General features: G+C 43.2%; 1 protein-coding gene across 1 annotated transcript; it reads left to right on the top strand.

The window, feature by feature from the left end:
• The first annotated feature begins 328 nt into the window (after positions 1–328).
• SLITRK2 (SLIT and NTRK like family member 2) lies at positions 329–8,194 on the top strand. The gene is made up of 2 exons (XM_027099527.1): positions 329–451; positions 4,208–8,194. The coding sequence occupies exon 2, from the start codon at positions 4,787–4,789 to the stop codon at positions 7,322–7,324; it is 2,538 nt and encodes an 845-aa protein (XP_026955328.1). The 5' UTR covers positions 329–451; positions 4,208–4,786; the 3' UTR covers positions 7,325–8,194.
• Positions 8,195–23,625: the final 15,431 nt, after the last annotated feature.

Genomic DNA, 23,625 nt, shown 5'->3' with positions numbered 1-23,625 from the left:
AGCTGCAGGGACTGGGCAGAGTTCCAGGCGAGGGGGGCCGGGAGGCTTGAGCAGAGCTCCGCGGCGCTGGTCAGAGAAACGGAGCAGCGGCTCCTTTGTGGGCCGGTCCATCCCCCTCCCTGGTGCGCCGCGGGGACATTTGATCTGCGGGGTGATTGATAAGCGCGGGCGAGGGGCCGCCGGCCCGCCCTCCCCTCTCTTTCCTCCTCCCCGCTCCCGCCCTCCTCTCCTCCTCCCTCCCGGATCCCTCCCTCCTTCCTGCCAGAAGCGCTGCCAGGCGGCGAGCCGCTCCAGTGGGGATCTGCCTGCCCTTGGGGGCGCCGCCCGCGCTCGCCCCCGAGCCCTCGCTCCCGGGCCGCGCCGGGCCGAGGCCGCGCAGCCTCCCGCGCCTCCCCGGGTCGCGGATGCCGCGGGCGCCTCTGGGGGAAGCTCCGGGCGGCGCGCTCGCCGGGTAAGTTCTGAGTACTCGGGGACGCCGCGGCGACGCGGCCGACTAGCTGGCTCCGCGCTGGCCCCTGACTTTCGCGGCCACAGCCCCAGGCGGAGGCAACGGGCGTGGACAGACGGCGCGATCCGCCAGGGATCGCGCGCGGGCGGCCGCCCCTGACCGCCGCCCCCGCTCCGGCTGTCCGGCCTCGGGACAGTCGCGCGGGCTTGGTCCGGCTCCGGGCGTCGTGCGGCCCCGCGGCCACCGCTCCAGACGAGGACGCGGCGCCCGGGCCCGGGGGAGAGGGCGGCGCGAGCGGCCGTCGCGGCGGTGTGGGGTGAGGGCAGGGAGAGCTGCGCGAGCGGTCGGTGCATGGGGCCCGGCCACAGGGGACTCGCCCGGCCCCTGGGTCGCCCGGAAGAGCCCTTCGGGAAGGGCTGGGCCAGGGACTCCGGAGCGGGGGCCGAAGGCGGCGGCGGGCGGGCGGTGGAAGCCCCCTCCCCGGGCCGGCCGGGCTCCGTTAACCCCCTCGCAGCCGGGGCGCAGGGGTACTGCCCGCCCGCCCTCACTCGCTGCGCCCGCTGGCGGCCCCGGAGACCCGAGCCCGGTTTCACTCGAGAAGATGCGAGTGAGACCAAGGCGACGGAGTTCGCGTTTCTACCTCCCTCGCCCCCGCGAGGACGGGGAGCGTTTGCCTTATTTTAGCGTCCGCCTCTGCCTCCCGCGGGCTCCGTGTTCACCCGGCACCGTTCCGCCGCCTTAGGAACCCGCTCTCCCCGGCGCGGTGCCGCGGCCGCTCCTCCAGAGACGCGGGGCCAGAGGAAACTTCCTTAAAGTGCTTTATCGGGGTGGAGGCTGATTTGTTCCCAATAACTGTGTTTGGGGAAACGGCTGCGGAAGCTCAGGGACGAGCGGGAGACGCAGGAGTGGTGGGAGGGTCCACCGACCCGTGTCGGCAGCTAACCGCGGAAGGGAGAGCTGCCGCCCCGCCGCGGGGTCCCCAGTGCCGTTACCCCAGCCCTCACCGCTCCGTTTCCCTCACCCCGTAGTATCAAGAATTTCAAGCGCCCCCTCATCTGTCTACCCCCACCAATTCCTAATAGGCTCTGTCCTCAAGGAGTATTGACAGAGTCATCAGTGTCTTAAAGGAAATTACGATATTTGAGAACTGAAACACATATTTGGTATTTCACTTTCAAATACAATTTTTAGAAAAAAAACACATTTAAGTAAAACACCACCACTATTGAAGTTTAGGTAGATAGTTGTCTAATTCACAGTAAGCAGGAGTTGTTTTTTTGAGAACTGCTGGCCTGGGACTCAGAACTTCTGGGTTCTGTTTCTAATTTTATAGATTCTTGAACTTAAGCAAGTCAGCACTTCCCCTGGTTGAGGAATGTCTTCATCTATAAAATGAATCTGATTTCAAAGGTCTTGTCTAGCTCTCATGTTGGCGTCTACTTCAATGAAATATTAACCTAATTAATAAATGTTTGTTAAATGAACGACTGAATGAATAAACCATATCTCTCTAGGAACTATGTATATTTAATATTTGGAAATATGTAGAAACAAATGCCCCTTTGCTATGAAAGGAAGCTTAATTGTGCTCCCACTGCATCACCCCACTCGCATCTAATGATGCAATTGCCATGGAGGGTGGGAGACCATCGCAGGGCTGCCCCCTCCCCCTCTGTGGACAGTCACTCTCCCGTTGCCCTTTGGCACAGGGAAGGGAAATTCGAGGGCCCGGAAGGAAAGGTTGTTGCCCAAGGTGAAGCAAGAATTACTGGATGGGGAGGGTCTCATGATGTCTGGCCCAAGGCTCTTCTCCAAAGGAAAAGCAGGGGGAAAGAAGAACGCCCGTGACAAATTGCGGAGGAGAAGGCCAGAGCCACAGGTTGCTTTAGTGCCTAAGTTTATAAACCATGAGAGCCCTTCTTGGGGAGGAAAGAACTTGTATGGGTGGAACAATCCTAGGACCTGAGCTTCCTAGGGAAGGAGGAGGGGAGAAGCAGGGCGCTTTCTGTTCTCCGAAGGCTCAGCTTGCCTATGCGATTGCCCCTCTGCCACACTTGGTGCAGCAATGGGACCCTGTGTCGACTGCGGCAGGCGGGACCAAGAGGCGGGGAGAGCCAACTAAAGTGTCTGGCGGGACTGGCACATCGCTTGGTCATTTCCTCTTCCCATTCTCTTTTCACCCCCTGCTTTTGCTGCCTCATCTCCCCCATGCCCACCAGAGGCAGCGCCTGGCCCTTTCGGGCACCAGCAGACATTCCCATCTTGCAAATGGACTCCAACTGGGAGACTCCTGGGTCCAGGGGACCTTAAGATAATTAAGGAGAAATGAGATACCGAAGGCAAAAACCCAACACCTGGCCATTAATAATCCCGGGGAAAGGTTATCTGAATCCGATTAAATGTCAGAGCTGGGAGGACCCTTATAAGTCCACCCCTTTTGCCCATGGGGGTGGGAAGATCCAGAAACAAGTGACACCTGGCAACAGAGCTGGATCCGAAGCCAGGTCTCCTGAGTCTCAGGCCAGGACTCCTTTCATTCCTCCTCTTTCTCAGGAGCCAGTCTTCCTGCATCTCCGCCTTCTGTTCCCTGGTTCCCTGACCCTGCAGCCTGGAGGGCTCAGCACCCTTTCCTGGGCTCCTACTCCCAGCTGAAGCTCAGCCTGGCAGTGCCTGTCTGACACCCACTTCTCTTCTCCTTCCTTCAGGCAAAAAGCACACGTTTAAACCTCATTATCTGGCTAAGTATAAACCTCAGGGGGAGAAGGGTTTTGTTGTTGTTTATCTCAGTCTATAAGCTAACGTTGAGCTGGCTTTCAGATTCCCGGCAAATATCTGGCCAGTCACCACCCAGAAAGTAATTCTCTCAGCACTGAAACAAAGCTCTGTATGTAAAGCATAAATCCCCCAAAAGAACTCCTCGCCCTCCCACACAGACACACCGGTGCACACACACCCCACTCTCCACACCAAGAGCATGTGAGCTAGGAGTTTGGCAGGCAGGCCCCAGTCCTGTAGCAAAGAGACACATCTACACACACACACTACACACACACATCCCTTACTCGGAAGGATCTGGACCCCTGCTCGAGAATCTGGAATGAGACACCCCCGCGCGCGCGCACACACACACACACACACACACACTGGCCCGCTGGAAGAGCCAGGAGGGAGGGGCGGGTGGAAGAAACCACTCGGAGGAGCCAGAGGAGTCCCGGCGGTGCCCCTCCTGGAGAACCCCCTCTCCAGGAGCTCGCCAGCCACTCGCCGCCCGCCGGGCTGGAGGTGGAGTAGTTCAGAAGCAACTGACGCAGCCGGGATTTGAGCTTTGCAAAGCCACTCGCAGGGAAGGGAAGCATCTGCCCCTCTCTCCCCCACTGCGCGCCCTCGATCCCCAGCCTGCCCCCTCCCCCCGTGACGTCACCCCAGCCCGGTCCCGCGGAACCTGCAAAGCCTCTCAAATTCAAACTGCCGGGCGCACTGGTGCCCCTGCCGCCGGATTGGAAGTGCGCGCCCAGTCTCGGTCGTCTCCGCCGCCCGCCGCCCCAGCCGGCAGGCTTCGCGACCTCCCTGCTCAGTCGAACCCCCGGGTCCCCGTGGGCTCAGCTTCCCGCCGCTCCAACCCTCCTCTTCTTCTCTTGCCGCCTGCCGGATTCCTAATCAGTGCGCACCCCCCAGCAAAATTTAATCCACCGACAGAAAGCAGGGCATCCTTCCGTAAGCGGCGTCTCCTTTTACCTTGCTCTCCCTCTCTTTCCGAAGATGCTAAACTACCAGCGGACTGCAGAGGAGAGGGGTCCCGTCTTCTCCTGATGTGTGAGTAACCCCCACCGCGCGCTGTCTTTGCTCTTCCACCCTCTCCCTTCCCCCGCCGCCAGTCCCCTGATTTTCCCACCCCCTTTTTGCGCAGTTAAAAAAAAAAAAAGTAAAGCAATTTCTGCTGGGAGCCCAGGACGGGCTAGCCGCCCGAGATCTCTTCAGGATACCCCAGGGGAGGAGGAGGAGGAGATGGGCTGGATTTAGTAGGACAACTCGGTTACTAATGACTCCGCGGCTGGCTGCGACCCGCCGGGAAATCAGGTGCAAGCGTGTGTTCCGGGACGCGTGTGTGGGTGGGCTGCGGGGGAGGGGAGGAGAGCAGAAAGCGCTTTGAAAAACGCAGTGATTTCATTCTGCCGTGCTGTCCACTCCCCGCATTCTTCCTCCGTCCCACTCCGCCCCCTCGCTTTGCCATTTTAATCGGGCTTCCGTGTTTCTTTCTCCCCCGCATCCCGCTCTCTCCTGCCCCCCTCCCCAAGGTTTGCCTGTAGGTACCTGAGCTGACACCGACGGTGCCTAAAGATGCTGAGCGGCGTTTGGTTCCTCAGTGTGTTAACCGTGGCCGGGATCTTACAGACCGAGAGTCGCAAAACTGCCAAAGACATTTGCAAGATCCGCTGCCTGTGCGAAGAGAAGGAAAACGTACTGAATATTAACTGCGAAAACAAAGGATTTACAACTGTCAGCCTGCTCCAGCCCCCCCAGTATCGAATCTATCAGCTTTTCCTCAATGGCAACCTCCTGACGAGACTGTACCCCAACGAGTTCGTCAATTACTCCAACGCGGTTACTCTCCACCTGGGTAACAACGGGCTGCAGGAGATCCGAACCGGGGCGTTCAGCGGCCTGAAAACCCTCAAGAGGCTGCACCTCAACAACAACAAGCTCGAAGTACTGAGGGAGGACACCTTCCTGGGCCTCGAGAGCCTCGAGTACCTCCAGGCCGACTACAATTACATCAGTGCCATCGAGGCGGGGGCCTTCAGCAAACTGAACAAGCTCAAAGTGCTCATCCTGAATGACAACCTTCTGCTGTCTCTGCCCAGCAATGTGTTCCGCTTCGTCCTGCTGACCCACTTAGACCTGCGAGGGAACCGGCTGAAAGTGATGCCTTTTGCCGGCGTCCTCGAGCATATCGGAGGCATCATGGAGATTCAGCTGGAGGAAAACCCATGGAATTGCACTTGTGACTTACTTCCTCTCAAGGCTTGGCTGGACACCATAACTGTTTTTGTGGGGGAGATTGTCTGTGAAACTCCCTTCAGATTGCATGGGAAAGATGTGACCCAGCTGACCAGGCAAGACCTCTGTCCCAGAAAAAGTACCGGTGACTCCGGTCAGAGGGGCGGCCACGCTGACACACATGTCCAAAGGCTGTCACCTACAATGAATCCGGCTCTCAACCCAACCAGGGCTGCAAAAGCGAGCCGGCCACCCAAAATGAGAAATCGCCCAACTCCCCGGGTCACAGTGTCGAAAGACAGGCAGAGCTTTGGACCCATCATGGTGTACCAGACCAAGTCCCCGGTGCCCCTCACCTGCCCCAGTAGCTGTGTCTGCACCTCTCAGAGTTCGGACAACGGTCTAAATGTCAACTGCCAAGAAAGGAAGTTCACTAATATCTCCGACCTGCAGCCTAAACCTACCAGTCCAAAGAAACTCTACCTAACAGGGAACTATCTTCAAACTGTCTATAAGAACGACCTCTTAGAATACAGTTCTTTGGATCTATTGCATTTAGGAAACAATAGGATTGCAGTCATTCAGGAAGGTGCCTTCACAAACCTGACCAGTTTACGCAGACTTTATCTGAATGGCAATTACCTTGAAGTGCTATATCCGGCTATGTTTGATGGACTGCAGAGCTTGCAGTATCTCTATTTAGAGTATAATGTCATTAAGGAAATTAAGCCGCTGACCTTTGATGCTTTGATTAACCTACAGCTACTGTTTCTGAATAACAACCTGCTGCGGTCCTTACCTGATAATATATTTGGGGGCACGGCCCTCACCAGGCTGAATCTGAGAAACAACCACTTTTCTCACCTGCCTGTGAAAGGGGTTCTGGATCAGCTTCCGGCTTTTATCCAGATAGATCTGCAAGAGAACCCGTGGGACTGCACCTGTGACATCATGGGACTAAAGGACTGGACAGAGCATGCCAACTCCCCTGTCATCATCAATGAGGTGACCTGTGAATCTCCCGCTAAGCACGCTGGGGAGATCCTGAAGTTTCTGGGCAGGGAGGCTATTTGTCCAGACGGTCCAAACTTGTCAGATGGAACCATTTTGTCAATGAATCACAACACAGACACACCTCGCTCACTTAGTGTGTCTCCCAGTTCCTATCCTGAACTACACACTGAAGTTCCACTTTCTGTCTTAATTTTAGGATTGCTGGTTGTCTTTATCTTATCTGTCTGCTTTGGGGCTGGCCTATTCGTCTTTGTCCTGAAACGCCGAAAGGGAGTGCCAAGTGTTCCCAGGAGTGCCAACAACTTAGATGTAAGTTCCTTCCAGTTACAGTATGGGTCTTATAACACTGAGACTCAGGATAAAGCAGACGGCCACGTCTATAACTACATCCCCCCACCTGTGGGTCAGATGTGCCAAAACCCCATCTACATGCAGAAGGAAGGAGACCCAGTGGCCTATTACCGAAACCTGCAAGAATTCAGTTACAGCAACCTGGAGGAGAAGAAAGAAGAGCCAGCCACACTTGCTTACACTATAAGTGCCACCGAGTTGCTAGAAAAGCAAGCCACCCCAAGAGAGCCCGAGCTGCTGTATCAGAATATCGCTGAGCGCGTCAAGGAACTCCCCAGTGCAGGACTCGTCCACTATAACTTTTGTACCTTACCTAAAAGGCAGTTCGCCCCTTCGTATGAATCTCGACGCCAAAACCAAGACAGAATCAATAAAACCGTTTTATATGGAACTCCCAGGAAATGCTTTGTGGGGCAGTCAAAACCAGACCACCCTTTACTGCAAGCTAAGCCGCAATCAGAACCAGACTACCTCGAAGTTCTGGAAAAACAAACTGCAATCAGTCAGCTGTGAAGGGAAATCATTTACAACCCTCTGGCATCAAAGGATGCTGCTCCAAACTGTTGGAAGCACTGCATTTGCTTTCGTGTGTGTTTGTGTTCTCCCTTTCCCAGCCTCAATGGGGGACTTTGAAGATGTTTGGGGGATGGGGTGAAGCAATGATACTGCTTTTTCAAGTTTTCCTTTAAATTATTTCTCTCTTGCTCTCCTCCCTCCCCCACCTTTTTTTTCCTTCTCTCCTTAGGAATCATCATTGAACATGAATGTTTCTACAGTGCATTTTTTTCATATATTTTGTTTATGGTTTTGTTTCCTTTTTCTTCTTTTATTTTTCCAGTGTGGGAATGGGAAGAGGAGATTATAGTGAATGAAGAAAGAGTAAGCAAACTTTTCAAATGAAAATGGATATTTAGTGTATTTTGTAGAAGATCTCCAAAGATCTTTTGAGACTATAAATTCTTTTGTAAATAATGATATATGGTATTTCCGTCTTCAGTTACCAAGCATAGTCACTAGGCATCACTTCTTTGTGTTAAAGTGCCTTTGCACTTTAAGTACATTACTTAAATGTTGCTTTTAGCTTTGATAAATTGAACATATTTTAATGTGTTGTATTTTTAAAATTAAAAACACTGTAAAATAGATTGAAATGTCAGCTATATTAAGTCAACGTACAGTTTGCTTGAGTTATAGAAACCGACCTGTCATCAAATGATTCTAGTTCTAGGACTTTATAGATTTAACTGTAAAATATTTCCTTTCCTTTGGGTTTGTTCTAAGTGATTTAATTTAAGTCAACTAAGGGGACTTAACAGTGGACTAGAGGTAATAAAATGCCTCAGTTGGGATTAGTAATTCATTAATAAAATATATTTAACCCAATATCAGAGTGAATTGAACAATTAATGCCCTTCCGTAAATCGTTATTTTACACTAACATGGTCAGTGTTTTAGATTATTTTCCTAATTAAGAGTACATTACACAACTTGTAATATATTTTTTCTGCATTAGATATTTTTATATATTTAAATGACAGTCTGTATTTCTAACTTTTTAATTGAAATTAGTATTTTTTCTGCCTATTGAAACATTTTCTATAAACACACACCAGTAGAGGCCGCCACACACCTCATTTAATAAAGACATATGAGCCATTACATACCTTGAAGGAAGACTTCAAAGGTGAGATTAAGACTTCCCAAGTAAGTTCTTTGCAAATTCAAGGCAGCAGAGACAAATGTATACGTTAGTTTCTGTTTCTTTTAGGATTAAAGGTTAGACTCAGAATCCTTCTCAATGTTCACATTTTCAGAGAAAGCAGCGTTTTCTTCTTGAGCTTATGGAAGCGTTAACAGGGTGCTATCAAATGATGTACTCTTTGCATCTCCAACCTGATTAATAAGTACCTAAACCGAGAAAGTAGGCATCCTTTTTTTCCTGCCTTCTTTAGGCAAGGGTTACTTGAATTTTTCCTTGTCAGCTTCAGCAAGCTTTTGGTTTTGGTCTTAGCATTAAAATGATTTTAACTAACCAAGTCTACATAGCATTTATGAAGCCTTATTAGCCTGTAAATAATTTTTAGATGCAAATATTATTGTGTGATTTAAACAAACAGCCCTTCTTTAGAAAAAAATAGTTTTATTTTGTCTATTGTAAATCCTTATGCAACTGGAATGGTGATCTGCATATAAAGTAGTCCAGCTTTTCAATTCCTTATTAAAGCAATTGATGGCGTCTGAAAGAAGCACACTGTTTCCTTTTCATAAATAGGTTACTGCACATAATAATCCTTTATTATCATGTGGAAATTGAAGTGGATCCTGATAACTTACTTTTAAAGCTTTAAAATGACTAATAGTTTATTATCTGTCACTATAAACAATTCATGAGATAGGCTTTCAATTAGAAATTACTTAAATCCAAATTATTTGGATTAATAACTACTGGTGCAAAATAGTTTTTATTTAACAATAGATGGTAATTGTATATATATATATATATATATATATATATGTAAAGTACATTCAGGAAAAAAAAATGCCTTTAATACCCTAAAGTCTCCGAATATCTACACTGACAAGCTAAAATGTTCATTCTTTGATTAGAGATCATAATTCTTATTTAAATCCATTAGATTGAAATTGAAAATGGTGGGCTGAAATGATCTACAGGAAAGTTAATGTACAGAGACTTTACATTTCATAGAAGAGGAGCAAGAGTATTTTACCAGTTGAACTTGGAGATAGCTTCTGGAAACCACCTCCTCTTATATATGTAAGAGTTTCAAAAATTCTCTCGTGGCTGCTCTCATTTGGTGCAATGATAAATGCAGAATACAGAGGTAGGTATTTGGGGAAATGATTATGAAGGCAAATTAGTATACATATTCTATTAAGATAGTTTTTTGGTTGACATTCTATCACTAGAACTACTGATGTGGTGATTCCACTTCAGTGTTCGTATTCTCCTGAAAATAAAGTCATTCCTGTAAAACACCATTATCCATAGAAAAACTAATTCATTAATTGTAAGCAGAGATAGCTTACTGTTCATTTAGTTACCAGACTCTAAAGAGGCCTCCTGGAAGAACTCAGATTCATAAACTCTTTGCTTAATAACTATGGTTTAATTTTAGATTCTCATGCTTCTTAGATATTTACTTTATTCTGTATTAGGTTTTAAGATGAAATTGTTTGAATGTGTCCAGACTATTTCATTTAAAGGCATAATACATCATATACTGTGAAGCTTTGTTTTTTAATGCAATCACAAACACTTTAATTTGATTAACTTATTAGCATCCCCACTGACTATGTTGTTTTGCTTTACCCACTGAAGTGCTTTCAAACATATAAGATTTTTATTTTTATCTCCTACAGCTGGATTTTGCTATTTCACTTTTATTTCACATGCAGCTTGTAATGGGTATGAACATCAGCACAGTGAAATGGTTCCAGCCAACAGAATACGATTTCCCCTGGCCCTGCCTGGAACAGATCTATATGTCTGGCAAATGGTAATTCACTTTGATTCTAGCTCTTAATTAGTTGCTTCCTCTGTTTCTGAATATACCTGTGTCTAAGTTTGTATTGAAACACTCAAAAGCACCACTTCTCAGTCTGGACGCAATTGCCAAAAGTCTAACTTGGTTTTGGACTTTGGTCAACCTGTGTGCCTTGTTACTTCCCTCCAGCAGTTGGTGAGTAAGGAAATGACCCTTCAGTTTCCTCTGCTTTGTCCTCTGACCTCTAAGGTGGTTTAATTTTTCTAAATATTTCCATGTCATCAAGGGCTCAATGTTTTATGGATTTTACAGAAAGTGTATAATGAAAAAGAGGGAGGTTCTGTGATATTTCAGACTCTGGAAATTCATTTTGATTGGACGCATTCCAGAAACATACTAGATTAGATGCTAGACTGAAGGAAGCCTTCCAGACAGTTCTCCTAATCCAGTCATTTCTTCATTCATTCAATAAGTATTTGAGTGCTTGCTTCCTAGGTGCCAGGCTCTGTGCTGTGTGCTGAGGGGGCACAGAGATACAGTAGACAGGCTCTCTGCCCACCTCCTCACCCCCCCACCCCACAGAGAGCTTAGTGCTAATAAAGGAGAATGTTATCTGAATGACAATCACCCAGAGTAAACAGTGGGAACAGCAGTGAAATGCAGGAAGTTGGGTTTTTAAAGGTGATTCTGTGCAATGAAGTATAAAACTGATATATCATAGGTTAGCTACTGTGTAACCACCATTAACATCTCTTTAGAGTTACACAGCTACAAAGGGAGAAAACCCACAAAAATAAAATAAAACAACTTTCTGCAGAAGAGGGACCAATATTATGGCCTGAAGATAGCTATATACTTGTGCTATCTAACGATCTACATTGTAAAGATGACTTCCCAAATTGTAAATACAAAAATCACAAATATACTTACATTTTCTGGAATATCCATGTCTTAAAGGCAATATTTACTTTCTATTTCAGTGGCTTAAAATATAACATTTTGGCTTAATTGTCTTTTACAGAGACAATAAGACACTTACCTAAATCCTGAGAGAGAAAAATTAAGTACTGTATATAGGTGTACTTTGCTTCTCACAATGGTTGTGCAAAAAGTCACGTGTAAATTGAAGTTTTGTAAGTTAAATTGTATTTTAAATGCATTAGGAGAGCTGCCAGTTAGAGGAAACTTGTGAATCCTTTTATAAAGCAGAAAACCATTTTATAAGACAAATAATCACTCTGTAATTTATCTGTTTTGTATGTTTGGAGTTTCAATATCGACTTTGCTTAAAACGGAGCCCACCTGCCTAATCAGAGTGTGTTTTGCCAATGCTGCTTGTGCTACCAGTTTCTCGGTTGCTAAGGGCTTATACTTGAAAATCCGCTGCAGTTTCGTGTGACTTGAGCTATGGGGCGATTTTATGATGGCGCAGTAACATTCCTGAGCAGTCTGAGTAGCCAACCCATTTCAACTCCATTGAACACAGGACTCTTCTGCTCAGCAGCGTCTCCTCTGTCAGACGTGGCCATGATTCGTTAGAGGGTAGAGTGACTCCTGTATTCAGATCCTATAAAGCGCTTAGAGTCACAGGTTTTATAATAAATATATGGCATTATGTAAACAAATTAAACTGCATGTGTGTTGGAATTTTTTAGCAGTATTTTAGCTTGAAAGTACTTGTACAAATACCGTTAGATTTAGTTGCAAATAATTGTTCTCAAGTTATTGGAATAAATGGCAAATGAAACGAGCTCTCGTGTAAATAGACTTCTGTGCCAAATAGTGACATTGTATCAAAACATGAATGCCATATTTTGGGCTGTTAATAGGCAAAATGAAATATTGAAAATGTGGTCAAATGATATTATGTCTTATTGGATAAACTTTATACAGTTATTTTGTGCTGTAGTTAGCTTTCAGTTACTAAATAAATATTCACTAAAAATAAACATTTGAATTAGTTAGAAAAATTCTTTACACTCTTGAGAGGAATTAATGACAAACTATTACTGGAACCATCCTCTTTGCCTTGATATATATACTGTTCAAATGTTTACAAATTTAGGTCTTCTTTATATAATTTACATATTAAGGGTAAAATGTGCTTTTAAAAACATATTAATACTTTTCCATTAATGCCCATTAGTATCAGCATTAAAAAATTAAAACTAGAGAGAACAATAAAAACAATTCAAATAGAGCTGTCTCTCTAGGAATTGAAAGAAAGTTTGATTTCACACTCCCCCTACCACACACATCCACCCGCACAGGAGCCAACTGTTTTTCATTATAAAATTCTATCTAATACAATAGGTGATCTAATAAATCTTTATCTGTAAAATGAGAGAAAGATTGACATGCAAATCCAAGGAATAGAAATTATGAATCCATTAAAGAAGATGTTATTACTGTATTACCGAAGACTAGAGTCAAAACAAATGAGAGGGAGAGAGATGCATTTGTTGCTGTAACTGTGGTAATATTATAGCAAAGCGACTTATTTGGCTTTTGCATTGGTTGAACATCAGAATATATCTGCCAGGTATGCTCCATTCACAAATGTATAACGTAACAAAGGTTTTGAGGTTTGTGTGATGGACAGGAGGACTTGAAACAAATTATCCTCTCTTGAGATTCTTAATTTGCTGTATGCATGATATATTCAATTTATTCATGTGGCCTTCACAAGTTGGTAAAACAATTGAAAGAGTCTCATTCTAGAGTGTTTTATTGAAGAGTTGGTGCTTAGCACACTAGATTATCTCATCCTTTACAAAGATGAGTGGAAGTGGAATTGGAATGAAAGGGATGTACAGCTCCCCATTCTGAACACATGTCATATAAGACATCAGCAAGTCATATGTGTCTGTTGATACTGGGAAAAGACCATCAAAATAGATGCTGTCATTACTGAATGGGGTCTGGAAATGTACCTGATCCGTGTTTCCCTGGGCAACCAGTATGTGATTAGTTTTACATCATTTTTATTAATTTGATTTTTCAAATATTTTATGTTTGCTATCAACATTACCCTAAAAAGGAACATTTGAGCTAATTATCTGTCAGATCTAGTTACCTGGCATTTTTGGACATATTTGATCTTGACAGAATGTTGGCTACAACATAAAGTATAAGGTAATTTCTGGCTCACAGAGTGACTGTTGGGCAGACAGGAGAGGTGAATGGGGTCTGCTCTGGGTAATCCTTGGCCAAGTCCCTCACTCTTCAAGCTCCCTTTACCGTCACATCATTAACACCTGACATAATGATTCGGAACTTAATAACCCTCTAATAAATATTTCCATAATGAATAAATGAATAAGACTCTGGCTCTCATGTGAATACTGAAGAAGGGTGGAAAACTGAAGGATCTAAGTTCAAAGTGATTAGAGTGGGTTCTTAGCTGTTCCAGGAAGTCCTAAACAGATATTTACTTGGGCCATTTTCAGAGCTTATGAAGAACACACATACACACACACACACACACACACACACACACACACACACACACACACACACACATACTCCATGAGGATGGCAGAGAAGTTATGGTGACACACAGGCAAGATCCAAGTTTATTACATGCCTGAGGGCCCGATTTTAAGTGATACCTGAGTCTGTCTATTGAACCCAATGATCTCATTCTAGAGTTAAAGTAGCTTTACTGCTGAGTGCTGATATTGACTTGTTATTGGCTTTTGGCATTGGGAGACTTAGTTGAGAGAAAATACACTCCCTGACAAGCTTGAATGATGAATTCTTCCAGACCTTATCATTTAGTTCTTCCTAGGATCTGTGTATTTGGTTTGTTTCTTAAGCCTTCCAGATAGGAGAGAAATTCTTTGGGTTCAGACTACATTAAGTCATATTTCTGTCAGAACACAGTTGTGTCATAAAGTCTGATTTATCCAAATTAAGAACTTATAGGTGATGTTTCATAGCAAAGAGTCCCAGGATCTGAGGTTCTAATCTTCATGCAGCTAAAAACCTGTGAGGACAAGTCATAGTTCTCACTGAGGTCTCAGTTTTCCTCCCTGGGAACGGTGTTGGTCTGGATGAACTCAATGGACATGCTCTACGATTCTAGGCTATTTGGGGAGTGACTGCTACACACAAAGCAAACAGCGCATTGAGGCAATTATTCAGGAAATTCAAGCCCGAAAATCTCTTACCCTTCTCCTTTCTAGTGTCTAATTTGGACATAGCCATACTCATTTTATTTTTTACAGGGTTCAAATGTACCATTTGTCTTGGGTTAACTTCTCTTCCTAAACTTGACTTTAAAAATGTTTAAATCATTTTTCTTACTTATTTGTAAATCACAACATTCTACTGCTTTTGGGGAAGGGAGGGAGGTGATGGGATTTTCATTTAGCTGTTTGGCAGGGGAATTTTCTCTGGGGTTGATGAGTTTATTCCGTGTGATAATTAGGAAAGTCAAGCTATGAATCTATCTAGGAAGATCATATTATCATATTTCAGGGCACAAAGCAGTTTTCCCATTTGGTTGTTCATCATCCCACCCTTTTAGCCAGCTCTGCCAAGTTTCTTATCATCCGGGAAACTGATGGACCCTTGGACAACTCAGCTGAGCTTCAGAAATTCAATGATTCATTCCAGTGCACAAAATTTTTAGCTGACAAGTGGTGTTTGGCCTCTTCCTGATCATAAAATTCAGCCATAGTTTTACTACTGGGCCAATGCGTCTCTAGTTGGTCAAATGGATTTTAACTGGAAACAAAGAAATAAAGCCCTCAATCTTGTAATATTCAGCTGACATAATTTTTACAAGGGTAGAAAAGAGGAAAAAACATTCATTCAAAAACTTCCTCTGCTTTCCAGGTGTCTGTGGGGCTTATTAAAAACGCTAGTGAATGAAAGGAAAATGCAGCTACACTTTGCTTTGTGTTTTCTTCTTCCATGTTACAGAAGGTTGTGAAAAAGGAAATGTAGGCTATCCTTGTCCAAGCCATCATCTTAAAAAATTTAAAAACTAGGATGCCACTGAGATACTAAGGATTTAGAGTATAATTACATTTCAAATGTTTAACTTGAAATTTTGGAACAAAACCTATTTTATTTACTAAATAGATCTCTGAAAAGCAAGTACATTTTAAGCAATAATCTGGGTAATTTGAGAGCAGGGCTTGCTGAAGGAATCTTATTCATTTTAAACTGGATTTATTCAGATTTTGTTTTGTGCAAATTCATCAGAAAGTTATTCAGTTCTACTACTCAAACAGTTCAAATATTCTGAAATTTAAAAAATAAGCTAATTATTCTGCTCTTACAGATTAAAGTGGGAGGATGCCCTACCTGTGTTGATGTAGTTTGTTCTTTTCCACCTGGACTTTCTGAGTTTCTATATCTAAGGATGGATATTTGTACAAAGACAAGGTAACGTCTTAGGAAGAGAGGGGTAAATAGGTACTTTCCAGAATGATTTATAACAGAGGGCCAGGAAACGGGGAGTTTCACTAAATCTTCTTGCCTTGCCTCTCTGAAAGAAATCTTTCTCAAGCCTTGATCCCTTACCAGGAGACAAACATTTTCCTATGTGAGTAAGACTGTGGGTTTTACTGGGTTCTGCTTTGTTTTAGTCTTCAATCACACTGATTCTTTCTGATTTGCTGACAAAGGAGGATCTGAGAACAGTGGGGGGACCATTTCCCAGAGAACAAGGAGCCCTCGGATTTAGCCTCCATGTCTCTGCTAACTCTCCATGTGACACTGGACCAGTTCCTTCCCGTCTCTGAGCCCCAGTTTCCTCATCTGAAACCGAAAGTAGACTTAGCCTTGCCAGTCAAGAAAACAACTGAATAAAAACCAGCTTACTACTGGGGAAACCTGAAATCCACTTCAATTCATAAAATGTAGTAAATCACTTGCAAACTTGACACGTTAACTATCATTAATAACAAATTATTTTCAACAATCCTCACACCTGTTCTGTGACACACCAGTGAAAACATTTGGACTACAGTCTCATGATTTTCTTTCCCTCATCCTTATTCCAGCTGCTAAACATTATAATTGTATAAATCCATTTACACAAAGAGTATGAGTAATTTCTGGTAGTCCTTATGTGGTAACAGATTGTCTCTAAAAATATGATTTATGGAGTGCTCATTGTGTGCTGAGCACTTGAGTAGAGGCTGTGCACATCTAAAACAAATCCACAAGTGTTCCTGAAGGCCCAGCACGTGCCCAGCGCTGGGAAGAGACTGGGATGGGAGGGAATGAAAAAATCGGCTCCTGTGTGTTGGGGAGACATAACATATACATCAGAAGTAAGACGTGGCTCCTGGCCTCAGGGAATATAAAACCAAGTTGGGAAGATGAGCTACTTATCCTTGAAAGGGTTAGGAAAGGTCAGGGTCAGAAAAGAAAAAGATCAGTGCAGATTACACTGGAATTATCTGAGAAGGCTGCTGGGAGGAAGCAGGGCAGAAAAAAAGAGGCTTGAATTGGGCAAAGGCTTGGGGAATCAGCAAGCTTGAAAATGTAAACACAGAAATAGGCCTGCAAAGAAAACAAACTTATGGGTACCAAGCAAGAAGGGGGGGGGCGGGGATAAATTGGGAGATTGGGATTGGCACATAAACACTACTATATATAAAATTGATAACTAATAAGGACCTACTGTATAGCACAGGGAACTCTACTCAATATTCTATAATGGCCTTTATGGGAAAAGAATCTAAAAAAGAGTGGATATATGTATATGTATAACTGAATCACTTTGCTGTACAACTGAAACTAACACATTGTAAATCAACTATACTCCAATAAAAATTAATTTTAAAAAAATAACACCATTGTAAAGCAATTATACCCCAATAAAGATGTTAAAGAAAAAAGAATTAGCCTACAGCAGTATGATATTGAGGACCAAGAAACAGTGTTTCTCTCTTTTGTGAATAGTTATTAAATTATTTCTACTTCAAAATATCAGAAAAATAAATAAATAAAAGGCAATGTCATGGGAGAAAGATATTGCCCATATTGGCAGATGATATAACAATTTACTTTGAAAATTCAAGAGAAGTAACAAATAATAAAAACTAGTTAGAAAGTTAAAAATAAAAAAAGAAAGGAAGGAAGAAAGAAATAGGCCTGCGAAGAATAGTGAAGAGCATGGAAGGCTGGTTTGATGTACCTTTTGTTGGCTTTGAAAGCCAGAGTAAGAAATTTGGACTCAATTCCACAAATAATGGAATGTTCTTCAAGCAAAGTAAAAATTGTATCAATAGAACTGTTACTATTTGTATAGGGCCTTATAAGTATTTCACATGCATTTCTATTAGCATTTGAGATGATTATATCTGGGTTACGATGACAAAACTGAGGTTTAGGGAGTTTTGGTACTTGCCCCGGTGATCCAGTGAGTGTAGGGAGAAGCCACCTAGTTCAACAAGTTAGCACAGAGAAATGCTTGCAAGCAGGCAGGCACTCTGGAGGCCACGTGCTGAGAGTTGAAGCCCAGCTTTGCCACTCACCAGCTGTGTGACCTTGGGCAAGTCACTTCACCTCTCTGGGCTTCAGTTTCCTCACCTGAAAGAAGGAGACAGTAATCATATTTGCCCTCACGGGGTGGTTATGAGAATCAGTGACTTAATATTTGCAAACTAAAATGTATTTGTTAAACAAAACAAAAAGTGGCAGAGGTGTACTTTGAAACCAGTTCTGACTGACTTGAAACTCATGTCCTGTCCACACCATCACTGGGTCTCCCTGAATAAACAGAGGAGTGAGTCGTCTGGCAGAAAGAGTGATTTGAGCATTAGGGCAGACAGAAGACTGTGGTCCAGGATGAGGGAAATGGGAGGAAGATAAAGCCAAGGGACCCTGCTCTTATGTTCAGCTGCAGACTGTCCACCGGCTGGGAGTACAGACCGATGGTTTAGAGAGCCATATTTAGTAACACGTCCATCTTTTATCTTCAGCAGATTCTTAGTTTAATAGTATTTATATTCTTTAAGGGAAAAGCATAAGGCAAAATGGGTAAGGAAAAAAGGGCTGTTTCTTCATGAATTCTGAAGGGAGAGAGGCTCAAAGGGCTTGGTTATGAGCAGAGAAACCTGAGGCCACCTGGGGAGGCATTTCAGGCTTCCCTGAGCTTCGCACAGGCCTCTGGGCGGGAGATCTGCACAGGGCTGGGACTCAAGCTTGGAAGTGTCTAGAAGTGTCCCACACTTGGTCTAATGCTCTGCTGCTCTGATGGCTCTTGAAATTGTGAAGAAGTTTTGAACAAGAGACCCTACATTTTCACTTTTCACTGGCCCTCACAAGTGATGTCACCAGTCCAGGGTCTATGACACCAGAGACTCAGTGAAGTTCCACCAGTTCCTCCTGCCTAAGGCGGATCTGTGAGTACCAGGACTTCTACCTTCTGAACAGCCCGCCCCGTCTCATCTTTCTGGACAAGTGTCCCTCATACGCCGTCCCACACTAAATGAAACTGTGGATGCTTCTCCTTTTAAACGCATTTTATTTACATTTGACACGGTTTTTAGCTAATTCAGAAGGTGTTTGTGTGTGCGTGTGCGTGGTTAAGATAAGTGAAAGTATCTGGGGCTAAAGCAGTGGCAGTGGTGGTTATCTCAACGGTGTACAGCTGGTGAGAGCAGTTAAATAATTTTGCGATGTGAGAAGAGCAATTTGGTTTTTGTAGGGCAGGTAAAAAAATGGCTTTGTATGATTTGGGTAGGCTTTGTGGGAAAGAAATTGAGTACTTTTTTAAACTCTCCATTTACCTCTGCCATCTAAGCTGTGATCACAAGAATAGCTTCCAGTGAGCCCAGGTTTCATTCATCAACAGAACAGCCTTAAGAAGAAATGGAAAAGAAGAAAGCAGAATTTTCTCCATTTAAGAACGTAAAGAAAGAGAAACATTTTGAGGGGAAGGGAACTAGGGAAATTTGACACTGTAAGTTAGACCAGAGCTGGACATGATGAAAGCCTGATTCACGGGATCAGGATATTTCCACTGTAATTCTATTGCTTCGTTGTAAATGAAATTGTTCCAAAGCCTTTGAGGATTTCCATTAACTGGAGCCCAGATAAATTTTCACAGTTATTCATAGCAAAACTCTTTAAATAGTAAATGAGAAAGGTCACATCATGACAGCATTGTACAAAAAAACCCTCCCCCGATGCCCATGCACAGATTTCTATCAAGCATTTGTCAGGCGCATAGGAGGAGCTTGGAGGCAACCCTCACAGCTGTCTCTGAAGCCCATTCGGAAGCCTGAGATGCTGGGCCACGCATTAGTCTCCTGCTTACATCTGATCCACAAACCATGGGTCTTTCTTGGAATGCAAATGAATGAGCCCTAGGGACAACAGTGCCTTTGATTGATGTATTTGGGCTTTCTGACCTGAAAACACATCAATTATTGAAGGGCTGTGTGGGCATGGGTGTGACTTAGGAAAGTCCACACCGTATGTTGGGCTCAACACTTGGGGCTTACATTCTTCTTCTTCTACTTTTTTTTTTAAATAAAAGCACTCACCACATTGCTCACTGATTCCTTGGGCTGACAAAATCTCAATAGTGTCAAGTAGTGCAGAGGCCCTGAGCCGAGAGGAGAGGCAGTCTCTGCTGTAGGGCTGGCTGCCTTGCTTCCTCAAGCATGGAAGTGTGGATTCAAGCACCACAAGCTTCTCTCCATGAGCTCTGGGAAGGGTCAGATGGCTACAGATTCAGAAAGCTTGGCTCTGCAACTGCTAAAAGTTGCTGAATCACAGTAGAGAGCTAGCCTGTGACTTAAAAATCTTCTGGCATTACTTGTTTTGTTTTAAGCTAATAACCTTAGTGTTACTAAATTCCATTCATGATTGTTATAAACAATCAAACCAAGTAAAGATCATACAAATAAATCTTAAAGACTGATTTAGAAAATAAGTACAAAAGGTGTCTACTTGATGCCTAAATAGACAAATCAAGGTTTCTTTACATTTGTTTTTGGTTATCCCTAGAATTGGTAGATTAAAAACTGCTGTGTGGCTTTCTGCACACATATCTCATACTGCTGATGGCTTTTTAATCTATAAGTAATAATGACATCAAAATCTCCCCAAATCTGTTATCTACATTGGACAAAAATGGTACTAAAACCTCTTTTGATCAAAAATGCATGATTCTATGGCTTACTTTACAAATTGTGCCATGATTAGAAATTATACTAAATAAGCTTGTGAATTAAATTTTGGATGAAGAAATTTCCAGTTTTGTAAATTGAACAAATAATTTGTACCTACAGCAAGCAATTTACTTTTTAAATTTTTTTAACATCTTTATTGCAGTATAATTGCTTTACAATTGTGTTAGTTTCTGCTTTATAACAAAGTGAAGCAGCTATACATATACATATATCCCCATATCTCCTCCCTCTTGCGTCTCCCTCCCATCCTCCCTATCCCACCGAGCTGATCTGCCTGTGCTATGCAGCTGCTTCCCACTAGCTATCTACTTTACATTTGGTAGTGTATATATGTCAATACAACTCTATCACTTCATCCCATCTTACACTTCCCCCTCCCTGTGTCCTCAAGTCCATTTTCTACATCTGCATCTGTATTCCTTTCCTGTCCCTAGGTTCACCAGAACCATTTTGTTTTAGATTACATATATATGTGTGAGCATATGGTATTTGTTTTCCTCTTTCTGACTTACTTCACTCTGTATGACAGACTCTAGGTCCATCCACCTCACTACAGATAACTCAATTTCATTTCTTTTTATGGCTGAGTAATATTCCATCATGTATATGTGCTACATCTTCTTTATCCACTCATTTGTTGATGGACACTTAGGTTGCTTCCATGTCCTTGCTATTGTAAATAGAGCTGCAATGAACATTTTGGTACATGACTCTTTTTGAATTATGGTTTTCTCAGGGTATATGCCCAGTAGTGGGATTGCTGGGTTGTACAGTAGTTCTTTTTTTAGTTTTTTAAGGAACCTCCATACTGTCCTCCATAGTGGCTGTATCAATTTACATTCCCATCAACAGTGCAAGAGGGTTCCCTTTTCTCCACACCCTCTCCAGCATTTATTGTTTGTAGATTTTTTGATGATGGCCGTTTTGACCGGTGTGAGATGATATCTCATTGTAGTTTTGATTTGCATTTCTCTAATGATTAATGATGTTGAGCATTCTTTCATGTGTTTGTTGGCAATCTGTATATCTTCTTTGGAGAAATGTCTATTTAGGTCCTCTGCCCATTTTTGGATTGGGTTGTTTGTTTTTTTGATATTGAGCTGCATGAGCTATGTGTAAATTTTGGAGATTAATCCTTTGTCAGAAAAGGAAATAAAAGTAATCCAAATCGGAAAAGAAGAAGTAAAGCAGTCAATGTTTGCAGATGACGTGATACTATACATAGAGAATCCTAAAGATGCTACCAGAAAACTACTAGAGCTAATCAATGAATTTGGTAAAGTTGCAAGATACAAAATTAATGCACAGAAATCTCTTGTTTCCTATATACTAATGATGAAAAATCTGAAAGAGAAACACTCCCATTTACCATTGCAACAAAAAGATAAAATATCTAGGAATAAAACTACCTAAGGAGACAAAAGAACTCTATGCAGAAAACTATAAGACACCGATGAAAGAAATTAAAAATGATACAAACAGATGGAGAGATATATCATGCTCTTCGACTGGAAGAATCAACATTGTGAAATGACTATACTACCCAAAGCAATCTACAGATTCAATGCAATCCCTACCAAACTACCACTGGCATTTTTCACAGAACTAGAACAAAAAATTTTACAATTAGTATGGAAACACAAAAGACCGTGAAGAGCCAAAGCAATCTTGATGAAAGAAAAACGGAGCTGGAGGAATCAGGCTCCCTGACTTCAGACTAAACTACAAAGCTACAGTAATCAAGACAGTATGGTACTGACACAAAAATAGAAATATAGATCAATGGAACAGGATGGTAAGGCGAGAGATAAACCCACACATATATGGTCAACTTATCTTTCATATAGGAGACAAGAATATACAATGGAGGAAAAATAGCCTCTTCAATAAGTGGTGCTGGGAAAACTGGACAGCTACATGTAAAAGAATGAAATTAGAACACTTATTAACACCATACACAAAAATAAACTCAAAATGGATTAAAGACCTAAATGTAAGGCCAGACACTCTAAAACTCTTAGAGGAAAACATAGGCAGAGCACTCTATGACATAAATCACAGCAAGATCCTTTTGACCCACCTCCTAGAGAAACGGAAATAAAAACAGAAATAAACAAATGGGACCTAATGAAACTTAAAAGCTTTTGCACAGCAAAGGAAACCATAAACAAGACGATAAGACAACCCTCAGAGTGGGAGAAAATTTTTGCAAATGAAGCAAATGACAAAGAATTAATCTCCAAAATAGACAAGCAGCTTACACAGCTCAATATCAAAAAAAGAAACAACCCAATCCAAAAATGAGTAGAAGACCTAAACAGACACTTCTCCAAAGATATACAGATTGCCAGCAAACACATGAAAGGATGATCAACATTACTAATCATTAGAGAAATGCAAATCAAAACCACAATGAGGTATCACCTCAGAATGGCCATCATAAAAATATCTACAAATAAGTGCTGGAGAGGGCATGGAGAAAAGGGAACCCTTTTGCACTGTTCGTGGGAATGTAAATTGATACATCCACTACGGAGAACAGTATGGAGGTTCCTTACATAACTAAAAATAGAACTACTATATGACCCAGCAATCCCACTACTGGGCATATAGCCTGAGAAAACCATTAATTCAAAAAGAGACATGTACTACAATGTTCATTGCAGCACTATTTACAATAGCCAAGACATGGAAGCAACCTAGGTGTCCATCAACAGATGAATGGATAAAGAAGATGTGGCACATATATACATGGAATATTGCTCAGCCATAAAAAGAAACGTAATTGAGTTATTTGTAGTGAGGTGGATGGAGCTAGAGTCTGTCATACAGAGTGTAGTAAGTCAGAAAGAGAAAATCAAATACTGTATGTTAACACACATATACGGAATCTAAAAAAATATATATGGTTCTGAAGAACCTAGGGGCAGGACAGGAATAAAGAAGCAGACGTAGAGACTGGGCTTGAGGACACAGGGAGGGGGAAGGGTAAGCTGGGATGATATGAGAGAGCAGCATTGACATATATACACAACCAAATGTAAAACAGATAACTAGAGGGAAGCAGCCGCATAGCACAGGGAGATCAGCTCAGTGCTTTGTGACCACCTAGAGGGGTGGGATAGGAAGTGTGGGAGGTAGA

The sequence above is a fragment of the Aethalodelphis obliquidens genome, unplaced genomic scaffold, assembly GCF_003676395.1.
Source record: "Aethalodelphis obliquidens isolate GAN/ISIS:26980383/991018 unplaced genomic scaffold, ASM367639v1 scaffold132, whole genome shotgun sequence".
In the NCBI taxonomy this organism is placed as follows: Eukaryota; Metazoa; Chordata; class Mammalia; order Artiodactyla; family Delphinidae; genus Aethalodelphis; species Aethalodelphis obliquidens.
This window is presented reverse-complemented; position numbering and strand designations above follow the sequence as displayed.

Coding starts and splice junctions, on each gene's coding strand:
- SLITRK2 (XM_027099527.1), top strand. CDS start 4,787: ATGCTGAGCGGCGTTTGGTTCCTCAGTGTGTTAACCGTGGCCGGGATC.